Source organism: Phyllobates terribilis, unplaced genomic scaffold (genome assembly GCF_046119375.1).
Source record: "Phyllobates terribilis strain yellow unplaced genomic scaffold, ASM4611937v1 Scaffold_4__5_contigs__length_816908805, whole genome shotgun sequence".
Classification (NCBI taxonomy): Eukaryota; Metazoa; Chordata; class Amphibia; order Anura; family Dendrobatidae; genus Phyllobates; species Phyllobates terribilis.
In genome coordinates, this window is record NW_027362764.1 from 147,320,156 (window position 1) to 147,342,147 (window position 21,992).

Below are 21,992 nucleotides of genomic sequence, written 5' to 3' on the forward strand. Positions count from 1 at the left end.
GTTAAAATCACCCTACCAACCGTTTTAAGCTTTCAAATTACTAATCATGTTTATCTGTATCTTGACTGGAAAATAATTTGGGCTTTGTAGCAGTGTGCAGCACTGATCCTATTAGGCCATCTATAATAAGCTCCACCAGATTTAAAATTAAAAATAATTTTTAGCTGCATCTAGCCCGGAAAATAATTTTGGGGCTCCGAGATGCGCAAGACACATAAGTGCCTTCTTGCTGCACTACCTGCAGCATGACCCTCATATTGTCAGAATTCGAAGTAATCATGACTACTGGGTTGCCACACTCTTAGATCCCCCAAACTTTTCGATCAACCTTTTCATTTTAATAAAGACCAAAAAAATGGTCAAAAAAAATGGTCATTTTTGAAATTATAAGCATTAGCAGGTTGTTAGAAACTGAAATCAAACAGTTTTCAACTCAAAACTTTATTTTAGGTGATGTTACATTTTCACATAGGACCCCTTGTTCGAAAGGAGCTTCTGAACTGTCTCGTCCATTGAATTTGTCAGGTTTTGGATGGTTTCTGCTTCAATTGTTTTGCATGAGGACAGAATACCCTCCCAGAGCTGTTGCTTAGATGTGAAACATTACTACACCTCCTCCTTGTTGGCGCTGTAGCCGTGTTTGCGTGGGGTGTCCATCAACCAGCCATCCTCCACTCCATCCATCTGGACCATCGAGCGCTGCACGGCACTCATCCGTGAACAAAACAGTTTTGAAATCAGTCTTCATGTAATGTTTGGCCCACTGGAGCCGTTTCTGCTTGTGTGAAGTGGATAGAGGAGGTCGACAGGATGGCATATGCACAGCTGCAAACCTCTGAAGGACCCTGCATCTTGTTGTTCGGGGGACGTTGGAGGCACAAGCAGCTTCAAAAACTTGTCTGCTGCTATGACAAGGCTTTTTTGCCGCTGCTCTTTCAACCTGACGTAATTGCCTGTAGGAAAGAGTCCTCAATTTGCCCTTATCAGCACGCACACGTGTGTACTGTGAATCAGCTACATACTTCTTGATTGCCAAGACACTTCATCCTGATCATCGCACAATGTTGATTGTAGTCATGCCTTGACCTAAACACTCCACAATTTGTTGCTTCTCAGCAGCCGACACATCCTTTTTCTTTCCCATTTTGGCAGAAAATGTAGGCTGCTTAATAATGTGAGAGAGCCTTCTTAAGTAGTCTTGCCTTTCATTGGACACACCTGCCAAACTAATTAGCACAGGTGTCTGCAATTGCTTACAGTGATATAAAGAGCCCTGACACACATCACCATCAATGAGTTTAACTGACAAACAAACAAATTCTTCCCTTATCACTCCTAAACACTTTTTGCATAATGATTTGGAACGCAGTGTACATGTGCTTTTCCACAAAACACCAGTGGTTCACGTAGTGAATCTTACAGTTCTAACTTGCCAACCGTGGTCTGTATGGAATTGTTCAATAAAGGGCCCAAAATTAAGATAACATAGATGGGAGAGGTCTCTATGAATAGGAATTCCTAAGTATTTGATACCCTGTGAGGGCCAGGCAAAGGGAAAGTTGGACTGGATGGAATCCTATATGGATTTGGGGAGGGAGACATCGAGGGCCTCAGACTTCGCTGCATTGATTTTAAAATTTTACCATGTAACAAAGTGATCTATTTCAGCCATAACAGCAGGGATGGATATATGTGATTGAGTGATATATACTAGGACATCATCAGCAAATAGAGAGCACTTGTACTCAGTGCCTCCCACCTCAATCCACCTAATATTGGGGTTATGGCGAATTGATGAGAGCAGGTGCTCCGTCACTAGGATGTATAAGAGAGGGGACAGAGGACATCCCTGCCTTGTCCCATTGGTGATTGTGAAAGGTGATAAAAATGTTCTGACGCACCCCCTGGGCCTTGGGACACCCGGAGCCGGACCCTTTTTGGTGGATGCTGGTGGTTGTAGTCTTCGTGGCGGCGACCCGGTTCCGTGGCTCAGGGCGGTCAAACCAGTGGCGGAACTATTTATGTGGTTTTGATGTTTAAATGTCCGACTACGCCACCCGTGGATTGCGGTCAGAGTGAACCACCGCTACAGGGCAGACCGCTGAGGCTGGTATTGTGGGTGCAGCAGAGCGTAGCATAACTCCCCACGGGAGGAGTATAGCCTCAGGGCAGTGTATGCGGAGGATGGGGGTGATGGTGCAGGGCAGCAGCAGTAACGACACGGAGTCAGTGATGCAGTCCAGGGCCTTTACTCACAGTTCTTATTATCCAGACCACGTCTGCAGGTAACGGCTGCCCACGTCGTACTGTGCTCACCAGGTGAGGGGCTCAGACAACTCCCAGATAACTTTGGAGCACTTCACAGGACCCCCTTTGTGTGTCCTTTGTCTGGCCTTTCTTACCAACACTTCTGTCCGGCTGCCTCGGGCCTCCTCTTGGTAAACTTGGCGCCAGTTTCCCTGACCCTATGTGGTGCCTTCCTAGCGGGTGTAGCGAGGGGCTGCGCCACATAAAATGTCAGAGCCTCCGGTTTCTAGCTGAGGGTCGTTTCCTGCCTCCACTAGTTCGGGGACCGGTCTCCCCCTTTGGCCTGACCCCTCCACGCAGGTGGATTCGGGCGTGCGGTGGCGACTCGCCCGTCCGCACCCCTGGGATCCCTTCATTCCTCGTTCCTGGAGCCTTCTCCGCTCCTCTTCCTTCCTTCTCCCTCTTCCAGGCCTGGGCCTCTGTTACTAGGCCCGCCTCCGGAGCAGAGCTCATGCAGAGCCCCTGCTCCCTGCCACTTCTGCTCAGACTTCTCTGCACTGAACTAAGATGGTGCCCACCTTTTATACTCCCTTCTCAATGCACCCAGGAACTGCTTCCTCCCTGCTCCTGCACTACAGGGTTCCCCTTCCTCAGTGTTCCCTCCCCCCACTCCAGCCAGGGACAGGGACTGTCGTGCCCATCTCAGGGGCATATTGGTCGCCCTGCCCCACGGCAATGTGGTGTAATGCATGCAGGTGTCGGGTCCTGATCCACACTCCATCCTTACCTGAGAGTGAGATATCACACCTCTGGGTGAGGTGCAATACGTCTGTAGCAACCAAGCCCTCAGGGTGCTACAGTTCCATTTATCTTCAGCCTAGGTGACGTATTGCGATACAGGGCCGTGATTTTGGCTATAAAAGGGTCCCCTAGACCCCTACCCCAAGCTTTTCAAGAGAATCATATATGGCGTGCCAGGAGACTCTATGGAATGCTTTCTCAGCATCCAAGGAGAGTATCTAATTACAAATTTTTAACTGCATCTAGCCCAGGAAATACTTTGTGCCTAGTAGCAGTGTCTGCTAGTCAGCGGATTATCCCGGCTGTTAAGCAAGCTACACCACCTGTAGTTTAGACACTTAATTTTTTCAAAGGAAATGCTTCGGGACCATGGGATACTTAGTGAAGAGCATCAGGAGGCACCCCAAGGCATAGGGGCTGGGACTGGCAGTAGGATGCCTTGCGGTGGACAGCCGAGCTCGATCCTTATAAAAGCTTTTTAACTGCAGCAGCTTTAGTGGACGCTACTGGAGCTGGAATTACCGCGGCTGCTGGCATGAGACTTGCCCTCCAATAGATCCTTGTAAATGGATTTAAAGTGTATTCATTCAAATTAGAGAGACAATTTAAATTAAAAAGCTTAGAGCTGCCTCCACCACAGGGGGGCTCGCTCGACCCACCAGCGGACAGGCACCAGTATTGGGAGAGGGGGGCTGGCCGTCAGGGTTCACCGCGGCTCTGGCACAAACCCTGCGACACGGAGGTGGCATGGGCAGGAGCGGACTGGCCGTGTCGGCTTCTCACTTTTTGGATTTTAGAAGGGCATGACATGCCTATATCTGTGTCTCCCCCTCCTTTTACTCCTCCACCTCTTTTATTTTCGCATGACTATATGTACTTGTCACTTTTCCATGTGTTAGTTATGTCTTCTGAGCAGTTTGTCAGCTTTTGGACACCTTTGAAGGTGTTTTCTATGTGTTTCTATGTGTTTTTGTTTGCCTGCCATTGGTTTTAATGGTGTTCGAAGGTGTTCGACGAACAGTTCGACGAACAGTTCGGCGAACACACGGGTGTTCGACGAACCGAACCGAACTCGAACACTACGGGGGTGGCTCAACACTACTTGGAACCCTTATTTACGGGATGCTCCAAGAGATGTACAGGTCGGGAACGAGGGGGACCAGACTCAGTCCGGGATATATCCATAGCCTCAGGCTCCGGGTCGAGAGTCTTGGGTTTGGACCCAAAGGCGCCTGGTGCCAACAGATACCGAGGTCTGCCAACCTCTAGCTCTAACTGGTGTTCTGCATGACGCAAGTCTATACGGTCAGCGAGAGATATTAACTCCTCCAGAGAGGTTGGAATCTCTCTGGTAGATAAGGCATCTTTAATATGCCCAGCCAGACCCTTCCAGAACACCGGGATAAGCGACCGCTCAGATCAATCCAGTTCAGCCGCTAAGGTTCTGAACTGGACGGCATAGTGGCTGGCGGTGGCCGAACCCTGGACCAACGCATGGAGCTTGAGAGCCGTATCATGCGTGACCTGAGGACCCAGGAAAACAGCTTTCAGGGTCTTAAGGAAAAGACGCGCATTTACTACAACCGGGCCGTTCCGCTCCCATAGAGGAGTAGCCCACTCCAGAGCCCTGTGGGAAAGCAAAGAGATGATATATCCCACTTTAGTTCTTTCGGAAGGGAACCGTGCCTCCATCAACTCCAAATAATTGGAGCATACATTAATAAAACCCTTGCAGAGTTTACTATCCCCAGAAAATTTCTCTGGAGAGAAAACCGGGGTAATGGGGCACTTGCGGTGCTTGCAGTATTCGCCGCAGCAGAGTTAATAATATTAGCTGCAAGAGTAGCCGCCTGGGACACTACTGCAGTGATATCAACGGCCGGAGCAGTTTGTTCCAGAGTTCTAAGTCTGGTCTCCAGTTGTTGTATATAACGCTGCAGTTGTTGATTGTCGGCCATGTTCGGCAAGACCCTGGCGCTCAGATACTGTTAGGAGGGCGGTTGCAAACAACTTTATTTTAATGGAACGCAACAGACCCCGGGGTCCGCGATGCAGGCTGGAGGACTGCTGCCGAACACTTTCCGGGTGGAAAGGCAAGCGACAACTTAAATGTAAAACCCTTCCGTGTTTCTTCACACAGGAACGGGTAAAGCGGTACGCTCTATCTCCGTTAACTGCACGGAGGGAGCGCGACCGGCGACGTACCTATCAACTATCTTAGCCCTTTGTGTTAATGCACACGGAAGGGTAAGATGGTTCGCACAATCTCCAAGAACCGCAGGGAGACGTGCGACCGTGGGAGAAGCAGTAGCCCTGTCTTTGATACAGGCGCTACGCTATGGGGTTTGGCGCTAGTATAACGGTTCACACAATCTCCAAGAACCGCAGGGGGACGTGTGACTGTAGGAGAAGGAGTAGCCCTGTCTTCGATACAGGCGCTACGCTATAGGAGTAGGCGCTAGCGTGCGGGTGTCATTCCCGCCGGGTATTCGAGCACTCAGCCGGCGTGCTACCGGACTGAGCAAACCCGCTCTATATAGCTGACAGGCGGAACAGACTTTTTCTAACCTGCCTAACTAAAGCTATGGCTCTACGAGGAGCCCAAGAGTAAGCGTGCACACCACAAACAGCCAGCTCAAATGATCTGAGCGCGTCGCCATGTTTGTGGGCGGGCCTTTTAAAGATTAAGCCCTGCCCACCGACGCGCCATTGGTGACGTTACCCGTGGACCAATCAGGCGGTGCCAGGTCACCGGGTCAGGTGGGTGCCAACCCACCAATCATGATCCGCCAGGTCATGGACATGCTCAGTGCGGCAAATCCTGGACTTAGATTCCACAAGCCCTGTCTCCCTCTGCAACCCAGGCTTAACATTGCTAGGCACAGCTTCCTGGGAGACAAACAGTGCTCGCGGACCAGCTAGGCGTTTGGGCTGAAGGTGATGCTGAGCAGCATCAGCCCTGGCTGGACTAGAATGGGAGACCACAGAAGGTCCTGGACCCATTTTGAATCCAGCACCAGACCAACACATAACATACTGTGATTGTGCATTAGTGCACAATCCATTTCCCAATGCTTCACAACCTTATCAGAAGTGGTGCATGCTTAGTAACATCAGAAATAAGACCATCCCATGCACATGATGTGAATGATTCTGTTCCACTTGAGCCAAGAAAGACTTAATGAGATATTATAACAGAAAGACATTGAAAGTGGATGCAATCTGATCAGGAACAATATGTAAAAATGATGTGTAGTAGGGCAAGACAAGAGATTAAATGGGATAAGGGGATATCTGGGACTCTGTGTAATGAAATGAGCCTAAGCACTAACAGGCAGGTAGTTCCCAACTACACGTTGTAGGCTTGCACAGAGCGGTCACAGACTATGGACTTTCACCTGCTCCCTGTCAATAGAGCAGCTCTTTTTCTTCTGGGTTGCTCTGTCGACGAAGCATGACTGCCGACATCATGCTGATTGACAGCTGGCTCCCCCAGTTATGCAATGTGGATCCAGTTGTCAATCAGTATGATGTCAGTAATCCTGCGCTGTCAACAAAGTGGAAAAGAAGCCGTCACTCTGTTGACATGACCTCTGCGGAAGCAGCTGAATTGCCGGCAGCAGTCTGTGACTGCTCAGTGCTAGCATAGAATGGTGCCGAGCACAACAGCCATGTAGTTAGCAACTACCTGCATGTTAGTGCTTAGGCAGATTTTTTTATTCAAAGTCCCAGATACCCCCTTTAAGGATGATTTTAACAGTATTAGACAATCCCTTTGAGACTATGTGAGAAAAGTGATAGACAAATGTCCTTTAGGCTACATGCCGACTTTGATCACGACACCTGTCATCCAGCCAAAGAACGCTAGGTGTTGCTGCTACATTGCATTGCAATACAAGTCAAATTGCCCACAGGGCACTGTGTCTTTGACAAGCAAGTCACAAAAAATCAGGTACAATTTTCTGCAACTTGCTTATTGCGGTTGCAGTACTTTCAGAGTGGAATTGCAAACCCATTAGCTTGTATTTTGCTGCAATGTGACAGCGCCCCCTAGCAATATTTGGCCGTGCAACAGGTGTCACGACCAAAGCCAGCCATAATCTGCCCCATACATCTTGCAATCACACATTATATAGGTTCTGAAAAGAAGGACAGATGTAAGCAAATATGATGCAGAGAATTTTTTTGTAGTCTATGCCTATGGAGAATCACAAGTCTGCAAAGGGGCTGTAGACAAGACACGGTTAAGGCTATGTGCAAAGTCGAATAATTTGTCATTTAGATGCAGAAGGACAATAAAAAATTTTGTTAGAAAGGTGTATATAATTTTAACTGCTTGTTTCATTACCTTCTCACTCTCTGTATCAAGTGCAGAAGTGGCTTCATCCAAGATTAATACTTTTGGCTTTCGTACAAGAGCGCGGGCAATGGCTATCCTTTGCTTTTGCCCACCTGAAATTTGAGTTCCCTTATCTCCAACACAAGATTCATATCCCTTCAATATAAAAAAAGGCAAAAGATGTTGAAATGGAATGATAAAGGGCCAGTAGTTTGGAAACACATACTGTGATAATAATAAATTACTTTAGGCAAACCCATAATAAAATCGTGAATATTGGCTGCTTTTGCTGCCTCTATAACTTCTTCATCCGGAACAGATCTCCTGTTATCTCCATACTGAATATTCTCTTTGATGCTGCAGTTAAAAAGAATTGGTTCCTGTGACACAATGCCAAGTTGATTCCTCAACCACTTCAAATTAGTAGTCTTGATGTCAATCCCATCAGCAAGCTGGAACATGAGAAGTGAATATACATACGATTACAGTCACATAGTAGCTTAAACAAAAACTTTAAGTGGTATTCTGATTATAACAAATTATCAAATACTAGATTGGTTAGGGTCTCCAACGAATTGCCAGAATATAGAATTTATGTCCCCCAATAAATGGAATTTAAATGTCAAAGTTCCCCGAAAGTCTTTTATAAACTCATGCAAAGTGTGTGTGGAAAAGGGGAGGAGGGCAATATGTGAAATAAAGAAAGAAAAGTAAAAGCACGAAAAAAAAGTTTAGAAAGTAGGTTTAAATTAAACAGAAAACCATTACCAGAGTAATTAGCTGTTTCTATCCATGCCCCCACCAAAAAAAACAAACAAACATACATCTGATTTACAAGAGAAACACAATTAAAAATATACTTTAGTGGTCCTTTGTTTTAGAAAAAAATGTGAAAAAAAGACACCTAATTTACTTAAAATGAAACAAAAATTAAGCCTGACATATCATCAAAAAAGCAAAAATTATTTGAATAATTGAAAAAGAAGGAAAGAATTAAGGCAAGGTTAACAAGCCCAATTACAGATATAACTTTTTGTGAAGTATGGTATTATTTAACGCTATTATTTTATTAGTACACAACCAAGAGAGAATTGTTCCTAATGACCATTCAAATAAATATATTCTAAATCAAAATCATTCAGCTCCCAATGCAAATTAGGTTTATTAACAAAATGTACAAACTTTTTAATGCTTGCAATAAACCAATCAAATATGACCAATTTAAATTGCTCAGCACATTGAATATAATAAGTGGTTTCTCCAAATTCAACACAAAATGTCCCTTTTACTGGCTACTGAAGTCACAAAATAATTAAAGCTACACATGAGTAGATCTCTTCCCAGAGCCTGAAATTCATTATTTCATGCAAATTTGAATATTTGGAGATTTGATTTGCAGTTTGCAAAAAAAACAACCTTTCCCTGCACCATTTTCCACACTCCTGACGCATAACAAAGTAGGCAAATGTCATTTTGCGTTGTCGTGCAGACTTCCCAATAATTCCCTGCGGCTATGACATCTTGTGGATAATCATATTTACATTTTCACACATTTTTGCCACATATCAGTGGCTCAGTTTGAGTTCTCATCTGAAACCCTGAAAAAATGGGATTCAGGCATATTCCCAGGCAAAGACTTTGGATGAGTTCACACCACATTTTAATTACTTCAGTGGCTCCATTAGCACTTCTGTCTAAAGCCCTGAAAAATTAGATTTAGGTGTATCCGAAGATGGGCTATTGACTTTAATGAAACAGACAAAGTCACTCTGTGCTCTCTATAACCAATTTTCAGCTCCCTTTTTGAGGGTTGAGGGAGGCACAAAATCAGTCAACCACTAAGTGACTCCATCTGCTTCATTAAAGTCAATAGCATCTTCGAATAAACCTGAATCTCATTTTTCAGGGTTTCAGACAAAAGCTCTAATGGAACCACTGACATGTGATTAAAATGTGGTGTGAACCCATCCTAAGGCAGTGAGCTTTTCTGTTAAGTAAAGAGGCTAGCCAAAAAAGTTATATGCCATATTTTTAACATGCAACCCAATATCACAGTCAATGACGCCATAGCCAGTTCAGGTATTTGATGACTTCACTTCCTTTCCACTATCATCATGGGAGATTTCAACATCCCCATTGACACTTCCCACTCATCTGTCTATAAGCTTCTATCCCTCATTTCCTTCTTCGGCCTTGCTCAGTGGTCTTCCACAGCCACTCACAAAGATGGCCACACACTGGACCTCATCTTCACCCGCCTCTGTTCCCTATCTAACCTTTGTAACTCACCTCTCCCTCTATCTGACCACAACCTATTTAAATTCTCTTCCCTCTCCTTTCCAGGTCCACAAACCCCACTCCACAAACTTACACATCCTTTCAGAAAACTCAAACACTTTGACCTACACTCACTCTCTGAATCCCTCCTCCCTCTTACAGACATAAGTTCCTTACATGATGCAGACGTTGCTGCTGCTTTATATAACACCACAACAGCTGCAGCTCTCGATTCAAACAGCCCTCTCACACACACCAAAGCTCGCACAATCAATAGGCAACCCTGGCACACCAACCGGACAAAAGAACTGCGTCGGGCAGATGGAAAAGGTCCCGCTCCAATGAGCACTTCATCGCATTCAAACAATCCCTCACCATTTTCAAGTCAACACTCACTGCAGCAAAACAAACTTACTTCTCATTTCTCTTATCCTCCCTGTCTCACAACCCTAAACAGCTATTCAACACTTTCATCTTTCAATTACCTCCTCCATCCCCCAGTGCCTCCTCACTCTCCTCTCATCTCAGCCGAAGACTTTGCCTCATTTTTCAAGCAGAAGATGGACACCATCAAACAAAGCATTTGCCTTAAGTCCCCACAACCCCTCCTCATATCTACCCAACCTTCCTCCTCCAAAACCAGCTTCTCCACCATTACAGAAGATCAAGTTTCCTCTTTACTCTCTAAATCACATCTCACCACTGGCATCTCCTCATGTTTCAAACTTGCCTCGATCATACCCATCCTCAAAAAACCCTCCCTCGACCCATCCTCTCTATTTAGCAATCACCCCATATCACTCCTCCCCTATGCCTCAAAACTACTGGAACAACACATCCAGCTTGAACTGTCCTCCCACCTCTCCTCCTGCTCCCTCTTTGACTGCTTACAATCAGGCTTCCAACTGCACCACTCCACTGAAACTGCCCTGACTAAAGTCATCAACGACCTACTAACCGCTAAATCCAATCGTCACTACTCTGTCCTCCTACTCCTGGACATGTCATCTGCCTTAAATACAGTGGACCATTCCCTCTTACTACAGACTCTCTCTTCTCTTGGCATCACAGACTTGGCCCCATCTTGGATCTCTTCATACCTTACAGACCGGACATTCAACGTCTCCCACTCACACACCACCTCCTCATCTCGCCCCCTATCTGTCGGTGTCCCGCAAGGTTCAGTCCTAGGGCCCCTGCTCTTCTCTATCTACACCCTTGGCCTGGGAAAGCTTATAGAGTCTCAAAGCTTTCAGTATCACCTCTATGCTGATAACACACAGATCTACCTCTCTTGACCTGATATCTCCTCCTTACTAACCAGAATCCCACAATGTCTGTCCGCTATTTCATCCTTCTTCTCTGCCTGATTTCTAAAGCTTAACATGGATAAAACTGAATTCATCATATTTCCTCCACCTCACTCAATCCCCCCATCTGACCTATCCATCAAAGCTAATGACTGCTCACTCTCTCTAGTAACACAAGCTCGCTGCCTCGTTGTAACCCTGGACTCTGATCTCTCCTTCAAACCACATATCCAAGCCCTCTCCACTTCCTGCCGACTCCAACTCAGAAATATCTCCCAGATCCACACATTCCTCAGCAAAGACTTTGCAAAAATACATCCCGCCTCGACTACTGCAACCTCCTGCTCTGTGGCCTCCCTTCTAACACTCTCGCACCCCTCCAATCTATCCCAAACTTTGCTGCCTGACTAATTCACCTGTCCCCCCACTATTCCCTGGCCTCTCCTCTCTATCAATCCCTTCACTGGCTCCCCATTACTCAGAGACTAACCTTGGCATACAAAGCCATCCACAACCTGTCTCCTCCATAAAGCTGTGACCTAGTCTCCCGGTACTTATCTGCATGCAACCTCCGATCCTCACAAGACCTCCTTCTCTAGTCCCCTCTTATCTCTTCTTCCCACAATCGCATACAAGATTTGTCCCATGCATCCCCCCTTACTCCGAAACTCTCTACCCCAACATATCAGACTCTCGCCTCCCATGGAAACCTTCAAAATGAACCTGAAGACCCACCTCTTCTGACAAGCGTACAACCTGCAGTAACCACTGCTCCACCATACCGCTGCACGACCAGCTCTATCCCCACCTACTGTATCCTCAACCATCCCTTGTAGATTGTGAGTCGTCGTGGGCAGGGTCCTCCCTCCTCCTGTTCCAGTCGCTGACTCGTTTTGTTCAAGATTATTGTAAGCGTATTTGCTATGTATTCCCCTTTTCACCTGTAAAGCGCCATGGAATAAATGGCCCTATAATAATAAATAATAATAATAACTAATGAAGCCCTTGATTAGTTATAACAGGTGTGCTTCAGACATCAGATTTCCAAACGTGTGCTTCTATGATGAATTCTATTCTGGGGTTTGAATAATTTTGATACTGCCATAGTCATGAAAAATGGCACTATATGTACGCTTTCTTCTCTTCACTCACAGTTTCTCATCCTAATAGCTGTTAAAAATTATTCAGGGCAGGAGTCACAGCTAAGGGTCTTATATCAGCTATTTCTCAGATATTACTTGACCCCTGTCCCGATGATTATCCAAAACATTCGTATATGAGCAAATAAGCCAATTTCCTGGAGGAATTTCCATCACCTAATGTTTGGCAAGGGATATGGGGAAGGGTGGCTAAGACTTCCAAATGCTTTGTTTATAGGGAAAATCAATATAAATTACTTATGTTTTAGTATCATATCCCCTCGCTGGTACATAAACTCAATGTACTACCTTATGAATGATACTCTTTATGGTTTGTATTTCTAATTCGTAACTTTACATTGAACAATGTAATAAATATTCAGTTAAAAAAATGTAAAAAATGTGCAAACCACAATAGGGTCTTATCCACATAAACAGATAAAAGGATAGGGGTTATGTCCTCACCTTAAGGGTATGTGCCTACGATCTGTACTAGCAGCATTTTGGACACAGATCACCTGTGCTGAGTCCAAAATGCTGGGTTGTACAGTAGAAGCACAATGGATGGGATTTATAAAAATCCCATGCCCACTGTGCATTTATTTGACGCTTAGTAAACTCACCGGTTTTAGGAGCCGCAGCATGGTAATTTCTGTTGCGAAGATGCTAGTCTCCGCAACAGAAATTTTTAAAATAGAATGTATAGGATGCTGTAAACTCCGCATGTGTTCAATGAACACATGCGGATTTACCTGGGGGATTGGACGTAGTTCTTTGGATGCAGTGAAAATATGCTGTGTCCAAAGAGCTGCTATAGCCTGATCGTGGCCACATAACCTTAAGGGGTTGTGTGTGACACAACCACTAATATGGCATAGACAGCTGCTGCAATATCCACATATTTTTAAATCATATTATACAACCAGGAATAGGGAATTTCAGATGCACTGCTGATTCAGGACAACCACAATCATTACTGACTTTGAAACTTGTTGACAATAAACCACTTTCATTTATTCATCTTTTCTTCAGATCTTGAAATCAGCAGCGCATCTGAAATCCACTATTCGTGGCTGTGTATCATCAGCTAAACAAACGGTATTTTGTGCTGAATTTGGAGAACACACTTTTTATATTAGTTGCATTGAGATATTAAAATTGTCCTTGTTTGTTTTTTGTAGAAACAACTACTACCAAAAAGCCTAATTTACAATGGGAGTTGAATAATTCTGACTGCAACTCAAGGTGTCTTTATTCTTCATTCTCTTTGTTGTATAATGTGACTTTGACTTTCTGGCTCCAATATGTGGATCAGCTTCACTATGTATTCCAATGAAAGCCTCAATGTTGGTCTCATAAGAATTAGAATACAAACTGGCTTTGGGTCTACAAATAGGAGCCATCAGGATTTAAATTAGGAGTCACATATGAGAACAGAAAAACAGAATGTATGGTAAGAAGATTATCTACTTAGCCATTTCAGAATCACACAATATAAAAAAAAGTGCTAGTGCTTTTTTAACAGTAAGAAGTTACCCCAAATTCTCTGAGCCTGGACATTTTTTGCATAGGTAAATACAGGAAACATGTTCCTATTTATCTAAAGATATTATATCCCCACAGCCTTTTCTTGTTAAGGGTAAATTAATCTATATTTGATAACCTTGTTCTCTGCTCTTCCTTAAACTTTCTTCAGATTTCTGATACACTGCTCTTATGAACTTGTGCCCTGAATTGGACTGCATACTGTGCACCAATGCTTTTTAAAAAGAGAAACACATTGTTCTCTAGAAGCCACATCTTTCTTAATGCTGCATAGCTACACAAACTTTATATATACTGTATGTAACACATTTTACTCAAAAGGGTTATTTTCATGATAGACTTTTGTGGCATAGCCACAGGTTATGCCATAAATATGAAGGATAGTTGTAAGACCTACAGATATGACATACATCTTTCTAAAGAGGGATCACCTACCATCCCTCCATCTCATCCTCCCAGGTGTTGAGGTTGCTGTCAGTGGAGAGGTAGTGGTATATGATCAACTATCCCCACTAACTTCTATAGGAAAACAATTTGTTATCTATATCCAGAACTCCCATAGAAGTCAGCAGAGAGTTGTACTTTTAGACCAGCCAAGATCTAATAACCCCTATCCATATATAGAATTGTATGCATGCAGAAAGGATTTTGTCCTGTAGGATTTTACTGTAGACTAGTAAAGAACTTTTCTATTATATTTCACATCTACTTTAACAAAAAAATTACCACATGTCCTTCTGATGGGTCATAAAATCTCTGCAAAAGCTGAATCACTGTACTTTTTCCACAGCCGCTGCTTCCAACTAATGCAAGTGTCTGACCTTTAGAAACTTTGATGTTGAATTCCTGAAGAATATGGACATTTGGTCTTGTTGGATAAATAAATTGGATGTTTTTAAACTCAATATTTCCCTCCATTTGGTCCTATAAAATAAATATTACAATGATCATATAGAAATGTAGTCATCCTGACAATACTGTAACAGTATCAGTGCAGAAAGCAGGTAAGATGTACTCTAAAATGTTCCATGGTGAGTTTTTGGTGATTTTTTTCCTCTACAAATTTCCCTGTACCACGTCTTACAGTTCCAGCAAAGTGAATGGGAGCTATAGAAATCTCATAGCCTCTGTGTTTTCTTTACGCTGTAGAGACTGACCTGCGGTGTGATTTTGAAATGTGCAACATGTACACTTCTCATGTGGTAAACATGGGTTTCTATTTGCCGATTTTCCACATAGATTCAAATGAGATGGGTAAAATCCGCCAGATAAAAAATGCAAGTATCTTAAATTAGCTAATTAGTGCAGAAATGTGCCAGAAAACCTGTAATATGAAAAACGCACCAAATACTCATCTTGGGAACATAGCCTACAGAGTTTCTTTCATAATTGGGAAAAATAGTCTCTTTATTAGTGGAAAAATTACCATGTCTGTCCTCAGGAAAAAGATATATCTTTGTACCTTGTTAGCCAGTAGGTAGAAAAATATTATGATTTGAGAGTCCTCAGTGGTTGATCCATTTAATGGTTTACTGAAAAGATGGTAACAAATTGCAAGCTTTCAAGACTACTCAGGCCTCTTCAGGCATAGAATAACACAAAATCTGAAATATCACATATTTATACTCAGCAGGGCACAAGAATAATGCAATAGATGAGACAAGTGACGTGAAGCAGAACAAGAAAAATTTAGGAATACAAACTCATGACAACCTTTGACACAGTCAGTGCAGGAATGAATGTGTTACATGGATATATGTCATTCTATATCAACTAAGGAATGTGCTGTCACGCACAGTGTAGGAAAGACAAAGTGCAACACGAAGGGGTGAGGGGAAGGGAACCCAGACACTAAGGACAGAGGGGGTGGCGACCTTCAAGGCTGATCTGATATCACCTTGTCCTTCCCTACCATCCCTACATTGGTTGCTCCCCAATCGCCGAGCAGGAACCTAAAACCCTGTCTCTTCCTAGAGCTAGGGTCTGGTTAGGGAATGGGGTGGGAGTGGATGATTGCTAGTCAGTTCCCACTAACACTAAAAACAGCAAGGGGAGAAAGTTACAGGGGAAGTAGCTTAGCTTGAGTCGATTTCAGAGAGATTGCACACACATCCTCTTAGCACCAGAGAGGAAGTAAGAACTGCACTTGCTCCAAGCCTTCACAAGGGGTCATGTGAATTTCACTGGCGCCTCCCTATTACAAAGTGAAGGTATTTATACACCCAAGCAAGGGTGTTAATTAGCAAGAGGAAGTTAGCCACTGGGTCCTAGAGTGAGACAGATCTAAGAAGGTGTCTGTAATGCCAAACAAAGATCTCCTGCAGCCAACTGCAGGTCAACTGTCTGTCACATCTGACACACCCGTGACATGTACTCCTCAGACCTGTGGGGTCAACACAACCATGGACCAGACTTCAATCACAGAATAATAAAACTTTCTCACTCCTTATTTATTAAGTGCCCCAATATTTATGGCCACAACTTTCTCCCCCCTTCCATACTCATAGTTCTGATTCACATCACTTGTCTCATCTATTGCATTACTCTTGTGCCTTGTTGTGTATAAATACGTGATTCTTCAGATTTTGTGCTATTATATGCCTGATGAAGAGGCCTGAGAAGTTTTGAAAGCTTGCAATTTGTTACCATCTTTTCAGTTAGCCATTAAAATGTATCAGCCATTGAGGACTCTCAAATCTTTAAGGGAATATGTCACCCCCTGGGAGATATCAGACCTCTAATATGGGCATATAGGTTATTGAAAAGTAAATCTATACATACCTGTATGGCCCAGAGAAGAGGTCTGATTGCAGAGAAAAGTGCTTTTATCCACTCTGCTCTCCACATAGTGCATGCCCAGGAAGTCAGGGAGCACAGTGCATGTCACAGGACCTTGTGACATGCAGGGGAGAGGGGAATATGGTAACTAAGCATATAGGCGGGGATTTTGGGGAATAATAAACAGTTAGCCGGGGATTTCTTGGCATCCCGGGGATGCCAAGCCTGTGGAAAACAGAGGTGATAAAAACACGTTTCTCTGCAATCAAATCTCTACTATGGGCCATACAGGTATGTATAGATTTACATTTCTATCACCTGTATGCCCATAGTAGAGGTCTGCTATCTCCCAGGGGGTGACACATTCCCTTTAATATTTTTCATGTTTGTCCTGTAGTTTTGCATCCTCATTCAAGTTTATAAGACTCATGTGCAATACCAGACATATGCCAGGTGTTGTTTTTATGGGGAAGAGAAAGTTGACCCCTTTTTTTCTAATCCTGGACAATCTATTAATTCTTTAAAATGAACATCTATATGTCAACCCCATCTTATTTTAGAGCCAACATTTTGTGATTTTTAATTTTAATACAGGTCATAGTGGCTCAACACCTAACACAGAGCTCTGAATCTCTTACAATCATTAACTACTTTACCCCCAAAGGCTGATTGCTTGCTAATGACCAGCCCAAATTTTATCATTTTGACCAGTGTCACTTTATAAGGTAATAACTCTGGAACGCTTCAACAAATCCCACTAATTCTGAGAACGTTTTTTCGTGACATATTGTTCTTCATGATAGTGGTAAAATTTCTTCGATATGACTTGCGCTACTTTGTGAAAAAAATGGAAATTTTGGTGAAAATTTTGAAACTTTGAATTTACATGCCCTTAAATCAGAGATATGTTACACAAAATACACAAACTAGTTAATAAATAACATTTCCCACATGTCTACTTTACATGAGCACTATTTTGGAACCAAATTTTTTTTTATTAGGAAGTTATAAGGGTTAAAATTTGACCAGCGATTTCTCATTTTTTCAATAAAATTTATGAAACCATTTTTTTTAGGGACCACATCACATTTGAAGTGACTTTGAGGGGTCTATATGACAGAAAATACCCAAAAGTGACACCATTCTAAAAAAAATGCACACCTCAAGGTTCTCAAAACCACATTCAAGAAGTTTATTAAACCTTCAGGTGCTTCACAGAAATTTTTTGAATGTGGAAGAAAACAATGAACAATTAACTTTTTTCACAAAAATTTTATTTCAGTCCAAAATTTTTTTAATTTTGCAAGGGTAACAAGAAAAAATGGACCACAACATTTGTTGTGAAATTTCTACTGAGCATGCTGATACCCCATGTGTGGGAGAAAACCACTGTGTGGGCGCACGGCATGGTTCAGAAGGGAAGGAACACCATTTGACTTTTTGAATGTAAAATTGGCTTGAACAATTAGTGAGCGCCATGCTGCATTTGGGGAGCACCTGATGTGCCTAAACAGTGGAAAACACCCACAAGTGACACTATTTTGAAAACTAGACCCCTCAGGGAACTTATCTAGATGTGTGGTGAGCACATTGATTACCAAGGTGCTTCACAGAAGTTTATAACATTGAGCGGTAAAAATCACATTTTCTCATTTTTCCCATAAAAAGGTTTTTCAGCTCCAAATTTTGCATTTTCATAAGGGTAACAGGAGAAATTACAACAAACCGTTTGTTTTACAATTTCTCCTGAATAAGCAGATACCCTAAATGGGGGGGGGGGATCACTGTTTGGGTGCACTGTATGGTTCGGAAGGTAAGGAGCGCCATTTGACTTTTTGAATGTAAAATTTGCTTGAATAATCAGCGGACGCCATGTAGCGTTTGGGCAGCCCCTGATATGCCTGCCTAACAGTGGAATCCCCAAACATGTGACCCCATTTTGGAAACTAGACCCCTAAAGGAACTTATCTAAATGTGCTGTTAGCACCTTGAACCCCCAGGTGCTTCACAGAAGTGTATAACGTATCGCCATGAAAATAAAATAATCTAACTTTTTCCACAAAAATAATCTTTTAGCACCAATTTTTTTTTATTTTCACAAAAGTAAGAGGAGAAAATGGACCCCCAAAAAATTGTTGTGAAATTTCCCCCGAGTACACCCATACCCCATATATGGTGAAAAAATACTGTTTGTGCGCACGGCAGGGTTCAGAAGGGAAGGAGCACTGTGTGACTTTTTAAAAACAAAATTGGCTGGAATAGAGGGCGGATGCCATGCCGCGTTAAGAGAGCCCCCAGTCGGCGCTCATAGCAAGTGAGCATTTCTGCTACACACATATGATTTGATCATCGCCTGTGTGTGTGTCACCCTGGCCTGGATGCCACAAATGTATAATAAAGCTGTGTCTGGGAGCAGGAGGGAGGTTCTCTGGTCAGGGACCATTAGCATGCAGCACCTCCTGTCCCAGGCCAGTAGGGGGAGCAGGCTGCCCCTATAAAAGCTGGAACTGGGGGCAGGTTTAGAGAGAACTGGATGACCAGTCTCTGAAGTGAGAGGCATCCCAGAGCAGGAAGAGTCAGTTCAGCTGAAGCTGAGGAGGTCGTGTGGCAGTAGAGGAGCCACGAGCCAGGGACGGAAGGCGAGGTGAGCCTGTCCTGGCTTAGAAAGAAACTGAACTACCGGACTTTGGTGTCCGAGGCGGTTAGGATTCCAAGTCCTACAGCAGATAACCAGACCGCAGGGGATTGTATGTCCCTTGGCCTAAGAAGCCCGGAGGTTCCACAACAGCAGAAGGGACCAGCAAAGCTGCACCTGGCCAAGAGTAGAAAGGGACCCAAGTTGCAAGCCATACGGGCGAGAAGACACGGCGAGCTCAGGAACGTGGGCTATTATACCACGAGGAGGGAAATAGCCAGAAAGAGCACAGAGAGCACGGTAGGCCTACACCCTCACCCTGACCAGAAGGGCTTCCCACTTGTTCTCAGACAACCAGGCCCCCTCCTAGCCGGGACTGTTTTTGGGTCGTCCCACCCTGAACTGTTTAAGAGGCCTCGATTTCCTGGCTATTGCGGTCGGAATCATCCCCTCCATCATCCATCTATACTGCCCTGGGGCTACACTCCTCCCGTGGGGAGTTATACTACTCAGTGCTGCACACTTACATCTGCCCCAGCGGTCTGCACTGCAGCGGTGGTTATCCCTGACCGCAATCCACGGGTGGCGTAGTCGGACATTTAAACCCTACAAATAGACTGCCACAACATTTGGTCTGACCACCCTGAGCCACGGGATCGGGTTACCACTACTACCCCCAACATTGCATTGAACCCCGGTTCCGGGTGCCCCACGGCCCAGGGGGCGAGTCAGCTTTGGCCTAGTCGGCAAGATTGTGACCAACCCGCCACAAACGGGTATTGCGTGCCTGAAAAGACTGTGTGAGTACCTTGAAAAGGAAGTTTCCCGCCATCTTCAGCCGTTTCCCGCCATCTTCAGCCATTTTCCCGCCATCTTCAGCTGTTTTCCCACCATCGGACGCCATCTGCAGGACGCCACACGGAAAGAAGAGGGGCGTGGACGTCCAAACCCCGCGAGACCTGAAGCCCCGCCCTATGCACCGACGCTGCGCAAGGTCCTGGAAGGAGAGAGAGCGACGCTGACGTCACCAGGAGGCGACGAAAGGTCCTCGCCCGGAGCAGCACCAGCAGAGCCGTGGCCTACGGAAGAGGATCAATGGAAGGTAGGCCACGGTTAACTAGGAGGGAGGAAGATGACGGACGCGGAGGGACCTTCTACCACCAGTGTGGCTGCAGCAGCGGTGATGCCATTCTCCATGCCCTACCTCCCCGGAGCAGCCTGGCTGCCCCAATACTCAGGGGAATCCCATACATTGACTGATTTTAAGGAAAGGCTGCACAGTTTATTTAAAGTTTATCCCCTGACAGAAGAACAGAAAGTGAGCATTCTGATGGGGCAGCTAACCGGTGCAGCGCAGCGGGAAGTGAAATCATGGTCAGATGAGGAGAAAAGGATTGTAAAGGACATTCTGACCCGGTTGCGGAGTACCTTTGATACCCGTACCTCAGCAGAAATCAAAATGCGGTTCTATGGCTGTAAGCAGCGAGCCCAAGATAGTATCAGAGACTATGCCTTGAGCCTACAAGAAGCCCTGAGAGCTATCAAACAAGCTGACCCTGGTAGCATGCAGGACACCGATACGCTAATAACTGACCAGTTCATAGAAAGTCTGCTGTCCAGCGTCCACAGAACCCAGCTGCGTCTCATGGCCCTACAGAACCCCGATTTGACTTTTGCGCAGTTCAAGGATAGGGCCATCCGGGTGCTCCGAGAACCCACACCAAATAGCGCTGTAGCTTCCCGGCGCCAAGCCATTACTTACCACCAGGGGGCGGCGCCCTACCCTGCAGACCTTATGGGGGCTGATGCGCAGGTCTCAAACCCATCCCCACCTGCAGACCTGCACCATCAGGTCCAGGAACTAACTAGAAGTGTTGCTGCATTGACCAGGACTGTACAGTCGTTACAGGTGGACCCGTCAGGACCCATCAAGCTGGCTTCCAGTCCGGAGGATGTCCCGTGGCGTCGACAGAGGAGGATCCCGTCGTTCAGAGGGAGGCCCGCCGACCGTTACACTGAGGATGGACAGCCAATTTGCCACCGTTGCAGCCAGCCAGGACACCTAGCAAGGTACTGTACTTTAAATGGGCCCGACCTGGGGCAGAGGGCCCACCCCCAGGCATAAGGTCATCAGGCCCGTTTAATTGGCGCGATAAGTACGTGGGGGGACGCCCGGTCTTACCCGTAGTGCTGGACGGTATCCCCATGAGTGCACTGCTGGACACCGGGTCTCAAGTGACTACCATCCCCTACGTACTTTTCAAGCGGTACTGGAGTGATGCGGATATAACCCGTTATCCAGACGATGACTTAAGCATCATCGCCAGCAATGGCCAATCTGTGCTGCAAGTGGGGTTCAGAGAGATAATCATCAAGATTGGTAAGGTTGAACTGCCGGCACAGGGAGTGATCATTGTGGACATTGATCGCTGTGAAAGCCACCCTAAAATAACTGTGGGTACTAACGTGATTGAAAACTGTCTTTCAGAAGTAATTATGATTTTGCAGCAGGTGGCGATGAATGCAAGTTCCAGCCAACAGAGGGTCTTCCAGAAAGAGATAAGAGCCCTGATGAGACGGCAACATGTAGAACTGTCTGGTGGTGAGATCGGTAGCGTGAGGATGAGCGACCGTTCCCCATTGCCATGCTTCCCAAAAGCGAAATGATGATCTGGTGTCGGACTGCAATCGGGTTAAGAGGGAGAGACTACCAAGCCATAGAATCATAGAATCATAGAATCATAGAATGGTAGAGTTGGAAGGGACCTCCTGGGTCATCTGGTCCAACCCCCTGCTCAAAGCAGGATTCACTAAATCATCTCAGACAGATGTCTGTCCAGCCTCTGTTTGAAGACGTCCATTGAAGGGGAACTCACCACCTCTCGTGGCAGCCTGTTCCACTCATTAATCACCCTAACTGT

General features: G+C 45.0%; 1 protein-coding gene across 4 annotated transcripts in view; it reads right to left on the reverse strand.

Moving 5' to 3' along the window:
• LOC141265130 (ATP-dependent translocase ABCB1-like) overlaps nucleotides 1–21,992 on the reverse strand; it is a 1,603,396-nt gene that overhangs the window by 87,766 nt on the left and 1,493,638 nt on the right. For 3 of the 4 annotated variants that reach the window (XM_073677832.1, XM_073677833.1, XM_073677831.1), the window contains 3 exons: nucleotides 14,385–14,582; nucleotides 7,633–7,839; nucleotides 7,397–7,543 (listed from right to left, as the gene is read on the reverse strand). In XM_073677832.1, the coding sequence (XP_073533933.1) occupies nucleotides 7,397–7,543; nucleotides 7,633–7,839; nucleotides 14,385–14,582 (552 nt within the window). Of the gene's footprint in view, nucleotides 1–7,396; nucleotides 7,544–7,632; nucleotides 7,840–14,384; nucleotides 14,583–21,992 lie in introns of those variants that run through there. The other variant, XM_073677834.1, reaches the window with a different exon arrangement.